The following is an 11,927-nucleotide window of genomic DNA, read 5'->3' on the forward strand; positions in this document are numbered from 1 at the left end:
AAAATCTCACAGTCTTTTCTAAAATGTATGGGTGGCAAGATTCTTGCCCGTGAACATTCGAGTCCTCCCATTCCTCCTGCACAATTCACACCCATGCATTGGTATCCCTTTACATTTGTACAAGTGACATATGGGGACTTTTAGTGCAACATGCACTTCAGTGGTTTCCTAACCAACTGTACCGAGAAGCAATAAACGCTATAGTCAATTTACGCCAATAAAGAAAAGAGATAAAGGGGTAAATGGTAATAAGATAACATTTTATTTATCCCCGAGGGCACTTCGGGGCAGGTCGATATGCAAGCATAAAATAATGCCACTTCAATTGTTACAATATACTTTATTCATATCTTTACAGTACTTGTGTAGGTTCTCCTGTACCTATATACTGGTGAACGTGTGCGGACTTTAAGGGCAACAAGTACTTTAAGTACTTTTAAGGCGAATGTGCGAGCGAGGCAGAAAGGTGGTCACCATTTGGGATCTTTTCAGAAAGGCAAAACCTGCCAGTGCTATGCTTTATATAGTGCTAAACAGCTGCATGCATTTTCTAAATAGTGCTTCTGATTTTATGAGTAACACCCTCTCCTAAAAACCCGTATTGAGTTCTTACTCTTGATTATTTTATCAACACCATCTTTGAAAGCGATTTAATAAACTTTCCCACCCCCACCCCCCAGGACTAAAAACCTTTGTTTTCCATTTTGTAAACTTTGTTCATCCACTGTCTTCCCATTCACATTTAAGCATAGCTACAACATTCAATGTGTAATGTCTGCATTGGATTATCATTACAAAGAATTTACACATTTTTCAGTTTTTCTTCTTTGAAAATGAATAATAATGGGTGGACATGATAGTTGTTTACTTGGTGCAGCTGTAATAGTTTATAAATTACCTTTTTTCCTTCTTAAGCCTTGTCATTGTCTGGCACCAACAAAACTATTTCACCATTTTTGTTCTGCTGAATTTCTTTTGCTATGTTCTTCATGTTTGCCTTTACTACAGGTTTGGTTAGAGTTGTTGTGTGTTTAATTACATGTGATGATATGGATAACCTGTCAGGAGAGTTCTGAAACTTTTTTCAGGTTTTCAACTTTTTGCATGTCAGAGAAGGCTGTCCTTTCAATCATGCAGCTCCTGAACACTAGCGTGATGAATTTGCAACAGCATGGTTGGCATGGATTTGGGCATGAATATATGCAGCAGGTGCTGGTGAGCAGCATAATTGTCCTCAGGGACAAACAGTGGATAAATAAATTAGCCTTACCAACCCACCTCTTGGCACACTTTGCGGCAAAACAAATTTCCCCCGTTTTGTTACTTATTCTGAAATTATGTGCTCAACCAGAGATGAATTGTCAGTTGTTTGCATGCATGGGTGTGTGATGATGTGGATGGCTTAAGAATGGTCTCAAGACAGGACCGTTTCTATGATGCACAACCTTATCCTTATCTTGCAACTAGCACTTGTTTTATTTTTGTATCTGAGCATACTTTCCAAGTATAATTGCCTGCTGGAATTAATAAAGTTGGTTGTTGTCACCCTCCCCCCTCTTCAGAATCATATACACTCTACTCTATTGCCACCTTCACCTCTTACCACCATTTTTTGCTGGACAGATGATCACGAGATAATCAATTGGGACAGAAGTTGAAAAAATGTCAACCTTTTGCGAAAAAAAGAGATAGCAAATAATTTCTAACCAAATCTCCTTATCACACAAGGTGTCAGTATGTACTAGCCCATGCTGCATAGCCTTTAAATGGCTGCTTCAGTTGAATAGCCATTACTGAGAATATCAGAACGAAGCTTCAAGTTATCAAATGTGTGATGACCAGTCAGAAATGTTGTGAAAGACAGTTTATCTACAAGGTTTAAAACATTAGCACAAAATAAGTATTTACTTGTTGAAAATTATGTCTTCGGTCTACTTACTCCTCACACACACACACACAGTCATGCTTGTATTATTCATCCATACTATTCATAATTCACAGCCTATGATTCATCCGTATAGACTAACAATCTTTAATTCATTACAATATTCAAGAACAGTTCATTATTTACCTTTACTTTTCACTGGCAAGTTCATACTGATCACACAATTTGAACTCGATCAAACATGCTCAAGATTCATGCACACAATTGTTGATAAAAAACAAATATTTTTAGCTTATGATTATCAAAGTATTTTAAATGAAAAGATCAAACATCATTAAATGAGCTCATGTAAAATTGCACAAATTATTTTAACTTGGATTAAATGTCACAGGCAACTAAATGCCAAAGCCTGCAGAAGATCACATGTAGAAGAATCAGATTTTTAAAATTCCACATGATCTAGACCAAGTGGGTAAATCATTCAAGTTACCACGTGATATTGGGAACCAACAGATTTTATCCACAGAGGGCACGACTCATACCAGCAGCAAAGGTTCACACTTGTGTACAGTCACTGCTACATTAAAAATATAGCATCTGTACCCCCCCCCCCCCAAAAAAAAAAAATAAATTCCCCAAGAATAAAACTAGTTTCTGCCCATCTCAAAAAAAAAAAATAATGCCAGGATGCATATATATATATACATGGGAGGCAGGAGACTTTATAATAGTAAATTTTTGATAAAATCACACTGTACCAGTTATTCATAGTGATCCATGAAAAATCTAACACATTCACAAACCTCTGGGTATCTGCATTAATTTCACTAAGATCACTAAGGAACTGTATTGAACACTATGAGGAATTCAGAAGAATAGAATCTTTGTAAAGCAAGACCTTCAACACCACAGTGCTGACTAAGAATCACCATTAAAAAGAAAGGGCATGGAATGAGTCTACTATTAGTGTTCCCACACATGTACAACAGCTGAAGAAGGTTTGATGAAAGCACCATCTCCAGGATTCTCAAAATTACAAAAACATAAAAAGGTTAATTGCTAGATGAAGCAATAAGAAAGCGGTAAGCAAGGGCTGCTGCAAATGCAATCCCAAGAGGTATCAGCCAGCCTGTCCAGCCACCACTGAAAATAAAAATAAAGCATTTTTTTTTAAATTTTCTTTTTGCTCAGAAAAAGGAACAAAAAAGAAATATTTCATGACATAGATATCTATATCATGATGCACACCACTCTCACAATATCAAAAGAAATTCATAATGCAAACATTAAAATTGTACACAGATAAGTTTACATTGTCAAAGCTACAGCCAATGCTGGGACCATAGGTTAATTGGGTATGGAGAAACAAGACACACTGATCTCTCTCTACATCAGGGGTCTCAAACACGCGGCCCGCGGTCACGTCCGCGGTGTATATGTATGCTGTGCTTGGTGTTTTTTATGGGAACTACAGTTTCTGCTTTTTTATTAGTGACAGAGACAACGTCAACTTATTTTAAGAAACTAAACTGCCTGTGCATGTAATAAACTACACTAAATGTAATTAATAATTATAAAAACTTTATTTTAGCATTTAACTGCAGTGACAGTAGTGTTCGTAAAATTTCATGAAAAAACATTTTCTTTTCGTGGTGCGGCCCGCTGACTGGCTGTTACTTTCCACTGCGGCCCACATGCTAATATGAGTTTGAGACCCCTGCTCTACATGCATGATCACTTTGCAGGAACACATCTCAAAAACAAAAGTTAGAGGGGGGGTATTCACTTACATTCTGTAAAACAACATCGTGTAATGAGTTTTACCCAGTCATATACCTAACCTGAAGTCTTAAACAAAAAGTTGTTCTGAAAATTACCTTGACTTCTGCTCCCTGCCTGTTGGTCCTGTATTTTGCTGGAAAAAACAAAGCTGTGTTTGAATATATGGACATATAAATTTTCCCATAGATTATTTTTTTTCTTTTATGGTTGACAAATAAGTATAAGAAATTACATGCATTCTGATACCTATTAAGTGCTTAATTAACGATCAGTGACAACACAGCTTAAGGCATACCTTAAAAAATATGGCAGCCTACCTTGTATGATTTATCAGAGCGATCGTCCTGTTAGGCAGAAAAAGGAAGTTTCATTAAACAATTTGTAAACAGTTTACTTAATTTCATGTGCCTGTCTGTGTATATATATATAGCAAGTATTCATCACATTTAAAATTCACACACATTCTGCTAACATTCAGGGTTCACACAGGTCTGACCACAATGAAAATTTTGCATAACTGAACAATAACAGTCACCCATTATGTAAACGATTTTTGCCTTGTGCAGATTATTTTGGGGGAAAACTGTACAATTGTAATGATTGGTGTGAAATTTTTTTTGACATATCAAAGCTGTGATTCCTTCTTCATAACATAATTCAAATGTCATATGAATGTTCACATTATTATTTCCTAAATTCATCTAGTTCTGTCTTTCCTGACGTACTATTTTAATGTAAGAGAAATCCTTTGCTCCCTCTTTCTCCTCTGTGTACATGTGTGTGTGTATATGCACGCTGAATGAGAGAGATCCTTAAAATAGGAGGTGTCAAGAATGTGTCTAAAATTAAGACATCATCAGAAGAATGCAGTCACTATCTTATGATTTCTTTTAATACAGTAAGGTGAACAACATTTTTGTTTGTCAGAATTGATAATTATAATAAACGCACAATTTATATAAGGAATACTCACACCCGTAAAGAGTGTGTTCTTAGCACTTGAGACAAGAACGAGAGATGGACAATATACAATGGACAGAGGAATAAGCAACAGTATTGATGTCTGATAAAAAATTACTAATAAAAGACAATTACAGAAAACACACAAAGGAATTAGGTAGCATGAACTAAGGGTATTGTGATTCTGCAGAGGAAAACGAGAAGGGAACGTTGAAGACAGACTAGCACTAAGTGGACTGCTGTTAAAAGTAGCTGTATCTTATATCTTAAAGGATTCCATGATGGGTAGGTGGCAGATATGGAAGGGGAGTGAGTTCCATTGTTTTGCTGCACATTAACTAAAAATCCTGTGACTGTATGTTATTGTTCTGATGACGTTAATAGGAATGGTCCTAAGCCGAAGAGTGGAGTGATTTGGATGGTAGGGGATGAGAAGTTTAGAGAAAAAGTCAAGGGAGGAGCATGCAAAGAAATTAAAACACACTTCGTAATGAATGTGAAAATGATGGGTAACCAGTGCAGAAAACAAAGGAGAGGAGTCCTGTTTCCTAGTTTTAAGCACCAGAAGTGGAGCAGAGTTCCGTACTTTCTGAATTTTATGAATGAGGTATGAGGGCCGGCATGCGAGCAAGGAATTGCAGAAATCAAGAAAGAACATATGCACGAACTAGAGTGCTGGTAGCACATGTAGAGAGAATGTGGCAGATGGTGTTGATCTTGCATAGCTAATAACAGGCAGACTGACAGACAGCTGTCAATTGTCTATCAAGGGTCATGTCAGTGACAATGAATCCCTGATTCCTGACAGATAATGTTACACCCACCTTGACATGCTTAGGTGAAGTAATGAGCAAATGATTGATGTCTTCATAGGAGAGCTTCCATTTTATCATAATTAAGTTTATATTTTTACCATCCAATCTTTGATGTTAATAATACAGGCTTCTATAGTGCAGTGCGAATAGCAGAGTTAGATTCAGCCAGTATATGAGTGAATGCAGTTGGGTGCCATCTACATCTAATTAATGAGAAACATGGTGAGACTAGATGCATGGCTTCGTGTCCAAAATGAACAGAATGGAGTCAAATACTGAGCCTTGGGTGACCCCCACAAAAACGAAAAGCAGGATAAGATGTCTGTCAACGAACACAATCTGGGTCCTATCAGTTAGATAAGAGTTGAACCATGCTAGCGCGTGTCCAAAAATTATCAAGAGGTTGTGGAGTATTTGATGGAGCAGAGAAATATGGGACCTGAACATACCATTTTCAAAACAAGTTTTAAAAATACTTTTCATTAGGCTTATCTTATTCAAGATAGCCTTTTATTTTTCTGTAAAGCTTACTTTCATTATTTTTTCTGCCATATTAAGAAAACTACTTTTAAATGTCAACATCCACAAGTTCTGAAGAACAGAACTATAAAGAGAAAGTTTCAAGTGTTGTTCCTGATAACCAAAGTCCTAAAAGAAGCAGCTCTTATCTGCAAAGCACATTTTATAATTGGCTGGAGGTAACAAACATGTAGTTTTACTATAACTAAATTAAGATGCTTCTCTGTAACAATGTGATGAAACCAGCGCTGAGCTGAATTGCAACGAACATTATTTCATAGATCCCATTGTTTTCTGATTAGCTATAGCCCTGTTTTCTTTTGTCATTTTTTTATCACCCACTCCCCCTTCACTAACACCACCTTTCATCCGTCAATTTCTTCAGTTCTTGAACTGTGGAGTGCGCAGTCAACACATTTTACACAAAAAGCACTAACACAAACTTATTTTTTTAAGTCCATATGTATAAGCATCTATTCGCTAAAAATAAACATTTTCAAGGCTTTATTTTGCTACCCTTAAATCTACAAACTTATAAGCACCTATATGGACGGTATGCACTCTGCATTTGACTGATATGTTAATCAAATATGACAGTAGACAGACTCAACACTTCAATTCAAAGCCATGACCAATATTCCCATCAAAAATCTTTTTGTTGAAAAATGTGTAAATTTATTACAGCAATAAAATCATGCTCATAGGTTGATTAGCAATTTTTTTTGTCCTTTCCCTTTCTCCTGTGCTCAGCATACACAGACATCTTGCCAGGAAAATTGTATGTGTCTACAAAGACTACTATTTAAAACAGTCTTTGTAAGAAATCAGGCTGAAAATCCTTGCTGCCTACCTGATGAACTTGTCCTATTAAATAATCTTTCATAAGTTCACGAGCATCTGCTGAATGGCCCACATCTTCAAAAGCTTCAGTGCCATCCTTTCCTGATGACATAAAAATCAAAATAATGTTTATGGATTATAATATATATCACACATTCAATATTACTTAAGAACACATTAAATATGTTACAAACTGATAGCTTTATTGTAACATAATGGCTAAAATCTTTAAGACTATTAAAAAATTTAAAACATGAAATAGTGAACACCATCACATGATAATATTCATTAACAAGAGTTCTTTTTATTCTGGCTTACCAGCTTGCTCCAGCAACACTTCTTCACCACCAGGATGCTGCAGACACATAAATGAAAGCAATCAAGTATGGATGATATACACAGTATGACAGTATCTGACAATATTGTAGATGGGAATGTAATCATTCTGGAGACTGATGTCAATCATAAGTAATTACTATATCAAGTGTATGACGCATGAAATGAGTGAGTTTCAGGTATGATTTGTTCTGCTTACAATCATCTATATTATTGCCCTGTAATATATATTTGACATTCAATCTTCTGAAAGAACGAATGCACATGTATCACAGTATTAGGTGCCACGTCTTCAGGTAGTGCCATACAGGAGTGTGTAGCCACACATTCATGAGAACCATAAAACAATAACTGTCTACTTACTCAAAAAACACCCTCAAAAAAAATGCAATATACTGGGTAATTTTGTAAGCACATGCAAATTAAACAGCTTTTCTTAACCGGACTTATCTGATCACATTTAAATTGTGAACGTTTTTATTTCTTTATTAAATTTCTTCAATAATAACAGCATTAACTGATTAAGTAATTATTTAAATAATTTGTGCGATGTGAATTTTGTATCCTCTGATACAACAACTATAACGATAAAAAGCATTTTACATTTGGCGAGACAACGACTGTGACCGGTGACGCAGCAAAACGCGACACATGCTTCGCACTGCTGACGCACCACACACCACTCACCTCGTCAAGAAATTTTGTGACATCGTACACGTTGTTATGTATGATTATCCAGGCCGATTTTGCATCTTTACGCTCTGCTATTTCCGTCAATCTGAAAACTTTCTGCTCGTTCGACATCTTGCTTCTACTACTGACTATTACAGGAAACTAGACCCGCTGCATGCCGGGTTGCCAGCGTCACGTGATGAAAAAGGGAGAAGTGTCCCAAGTCTAGAGGTCAACAGACGTGTCAAATAGGGAATATTTCCCAGGTCATTCTAAGGGTACTTGTGTGTGTGGTATACGTGTACAGAAATGGTACATGAGCACTCAAACTCGTGGAGATTATTCTGTGACCGATCGCAAGACTGTCCCTTGTCCGTGGTATAATAAATACGCTTCTAGGGTGGCACGCGCGATGCCATGTTATGTACGGTGTCTGAACAGATGTATCGGGTAAACATGCCAACTTATATAGCCAATTAAATAAATGAAATAGTACGATCCCATTGAAAAGATATGAGAGTGGAGATGCATGAGTAGATTGAACACGGGATAATTGGGCGTGGGGGTGTGTATCATAAACCCTCTGAGGACCAGAGGATATATTTTGTCCTCCAAATGAGATTGAGGCAACTTAAAGGAATCAAATTTTATGAAACCACTAATTCCAACATTGGTTTGCTCATTGCTATGCATCCCCTAAGCATTCAGCGCCAACTTTCACGATACGCGCGAAATGCTATCTGCGATGGGGAAATTGGCAAAGATTGTTGGAGTCGCTTTTACCCGCCATCATTCGTGGTACAAGCGTGGCCACCAAGCTTGAGCCAAGTTCGCTAACATGAATGATTTATGACTATCAAGACGCATTTTAGCTAGAGCGTATTTGTAATTATTTTGTAAATTGTTCAATAACATAAATATATTTTATACTTCATGGTTATCAGTCTCAAAAAATATAAAGTATATAGATATAGTATCAAGAACGGTCACTCGCGCAACCCTTCGCACGTGTTCCGGTCTCGGCCGTATAAATAGAGCGAAATTTGAGTTGAACTCTTTTTGATCATCATTGTTCTTCAGGACAGATCTTCACGCTCCTTCAAAAGTTTTCAAGGAACAAAGTACCAAGATTTAAAAATTTTAAAATTCATCGACCAGCATCTGAAAATTTAGCAAAGATGAGCGATTCCTACTTAGCAGAATTGAGACGCATCAAAAGAAAATGCGCTAGGGACATGGCTGAGTGCTTGGCTGAAGCAAAATATAGACTTAAAAGAATTGCAGAAACTAACGATGAAATTAGTTTTTTAAATGAGAAAGATGAAGATTTCTGTGATTCCCATAGATCAGAACATGTTACTGTTAGTAAAGACGTCGATGAGCAACAGACTGTTACGAAGTCAAGAAAACGAGCAAGATCTCGCTCCCCCAATAAGTTACCACCAAGACCTGTGGGATCGGTTATCCAGCAAACTCCGTCTCCTGTCAGATGTTTTTGGTCTGTGGAATCTCCTGCACAGCCAGGACCATTTACTGCTATTAACAGTAAGGTTACACTTGAGTTTCAAATTAATATTTTCAGAGAATTAGAAGTACCTTTTTGTTTACTTTATGTATGCATAAGTTAAAGATGCAATCACATTGTATGTACACTTAAATACACTTGGATTGAGATTTTTTAATTTTTATTTTGAGGGCCCTCCATCACACATTCTGAGTTGACACCAGCAGCATCTTCAACAGCTGCTACTGACAGTAAGCTTTTATATGAACTTCCAGTGATTATATTTAGAGAATTAGATGTGCATTTTTGGTGAGGGTGAGCATTAAAAGAGATTTAATTGTCTTGTACCTGCATTTATCAGCACTAAGAGATTTTGTCTTGCTTTTAGGGGCCACCATCAGGCGGTTTGCTTCAGAGAATTAGAAGTGCTTACTTGTTCTATTTTTGTATGTGAGATATATATGAAATCACCTTGTACTTACAGTTATTTTAAATATCGTCATTAAGATAATCTTTTTTTTTTCAGGGAGCTCCATTGCATTAATTATACAAATGCTACCAAGTTACTTTGAAAAAAGTTTCAAAAAGATGGAAGAAATCCAGACCGCTATAGAGATCCTGCAGCGGAAGGTGGACCAGCTGGTAGCCACACAGAATGTGGCTTCCAGCCATGCAACTCCTGCCCTTCCAGATGGCTTTATCTTTCCACTGCAGGAAGTTTATCAACTGGAGAGGTTAAATGATACTTTGGCAGAGGAGGATACCAGACAAAGAATGGTAAGTAAGATGTAGGAAAGATATTGTCAGTAAGGGCAATTCCAAGAGACATGAAAGAATAACCAGGAGTAAAAAGTAGCCTGTTAGTGTTTACTGCTTCCATATTTGTTAAACTTTGTCTTAAAATATCAGCTCACCCATTGTACATGGCATCTTCAGAAGATTCACAAATGTAAATACCTGGGATATATATATATAAGGAGACTGTTGCTGATTGAAACTTTTTTTTTTTTGTTTCAGATTTTGTATCTGAGCTTTTTTGGTGGCAGCACACCAAAAGAGGCACTGTACCGTCTGCTAAGACATCTGCTTGTTCCAAAGCTATCTATTTTATATAGCTTGGAAGGGAGGAAGGGGAAACGACGATTCAACAGCTTACAGCATTTAAAAGCTGCAATTTACGGTAAGTAGCATTCATGGCAGTTTTTGGGATGTGGGATAGAGTTTTGAGGAGGTTGCTAAGCTTACCTTTCCAATCACAAAGAGTGCCGTTAACACCTGGCTTGTCACTAATCTGCTACCCCGGCACCATTTTAAGAGCCCTTTTTTTCTGCAACTTCCAAGACAATAGTCTTTGATTTACATTAGTTGCTGCAAAAAAAAAAAGGGGGGGGGCATGCAGATCATGCCTTTGACAGTATGCCACCAGCAATAAAACACAATTTTCTCCTCAGCAAAGGATGCTAAGACTAATGTAATTGCAAAGATAATTTCTTAGTGTATATTATGCACTTTTTTCTTGAAAGCTAACACCTATTTCTTTTCAACTCACATGAACACGCTTTCTATTTTTTGTCCAGAGCCCATAGTGAAACGATACCACGATGTCACAATGGCCGATTTGGACAAGTATGCAAGGGAATGGCTGGCCATATCAGGTGACCGTGATGGAGGCCGGAAGAGGAGGGAAGAAAAAAAACTACAAAGTGTGTCAAGCACTTCCTTTTAATGTTCGTCTTGATGTAATTTTGGGAGGGGTGCTTGTATATATTATGTGTATTGTATGAATTTGATATGCTTGGGTGTTTTATGGCTTTTAGGAGGGGCATTCTATGGAATGTTTATTCATTTGTAGATCTTTTGAGAGGGTTGTTTAAATTTAATATTGGTGTATATTTTATGTTTGTGCATTTTTTATATCTTTTTGGAAAGGTGTGTGTATATATATATACACACACAGAGAGAAAGAAAATAGAAATAAAATGGCTACTATTCATATTTACTGTTTTCTGCTGGTTAAATGATGATAAATGGTGTGGCTGCTGGTTATGATGTGGAATAAATAATGTATCTTAATTCTTAACGCATTCTTAACATCCGATGGCCTGAGAAGATCTCCAATACCGCCCTGTGGGAGAGAACCAACCAAAACCCTGCCAGCCTAGACATCAAGAAGTGAACGTGGGGCTGGATTGGCCCTATGAAAGCCAGCCGACAATATAACGCGACAAGCTCTGGGCTGGAACCCACGGGAGGCGCAAGGTTGGGAGACCCAGGCAGACGTGGAGACGATCAGTCCACAGAGAGGCAGAGACAGCTGGCATGACATGGTCCCAACTAGAAAGGGATGCCCAGGACCGGGTCCGATGGCGGCGTGTGGTTGCGGCCCTATGCTCCACTGGGGGCGAATAGGAACGAAGAAGAAGAAGAATATGGTTTTTGAGAATATAGAACATATTGCAAGTAAGTAGCTACTGTTAGTCTTATTCTAATGACTTGTCAGCTGAAGGACATTTTACAGACCAAAACGAATGACGTTTTAAATGTATTAAACCAAGCTGTCTTGAGCTACAACACTAGCAAAATAGGGTTAATATGGACCAAATACCACCAAAAA

The 11,927-nt window shown here is 37.3% G+C and overlaps 2 protein-coding genes across 2 annotated transcripts; one reads left to right on the plus strand and one right to left on the minus strand.

Moving 5' to 3' along the window:
• Positions 1 to 2,008: 2,008 nt before the first annotated feature.
• LOC112577160 (cytochrome b5-like) lies at positions 2,009 to 8,004 on the minus strand. The gene is made up of 6 exons (XM_025260151.1): positions 7,825 to 8,004; positions 7,120 to 7,156; positions 6,812 to 6,903; positions 3,985 to 4,011; positions 3,763 to 3,800; positions 2,009 to 3,028 (listed from the first exon to the last, which is right to left on the minus strand). Exons 1-6 carry the CDS (start codon positions 7,939 to 7,941, stop codon positions 2,938 to 2,940), a joined length of 402 nt encoding a protein of 133 aa, XP_025115936.1. The 5' UTR covers positions 7,942 to 8,004; the 3' UTR covers positions 2,009 to 2,937.
• A 26-nt stretch (positions 8,005 to 8,030) lies between these two features.
• LOC112577159 lies at positions 8,031 to 11,447 on the plus strand. Its single transcript, XM_025260150.1, has 6 exons — positions 8,031 to 8,259; positions 8,890 to 9,354; positions 9,505 to 9,564; positions 9,840 to 10,090; positions 10,331 to 10,493; positions 10,891 to 11,447. The coding sequence occupies exons 2-6, from the start codon at positions 8,988 to 8,990 to the stop codon at positions 11,037 to 11,039; spliced, it is 990 nt and encodes a 329-aa protein (XP_025115935.1). The 5' UTR covers positions 8,031 to 8,259; positions 8,890 to 8,987; the 3' UTR covers positions 11,040 to 11,447.
• The last annotated feature ends 480 nt before the right edge of the window (positions 11,448 to 11,927 follow it).

This window comes from Pomacea canaliculata, linkage group LG12 (genome assembly GCF_003073045.1).
Source record: "Pomacea canaliculata isolate SZHN2017 linkage group LG12, ASM307304v1, whole genome shotgun sequence".
NCBI classification, from domain to species: domain Eukaryota; kingdom Metazoa; phylum Mollusca; class Gastropoda; order Architaenioglossa; family Ampullariidae; genus Pomacea; species Pomacea canaliculata.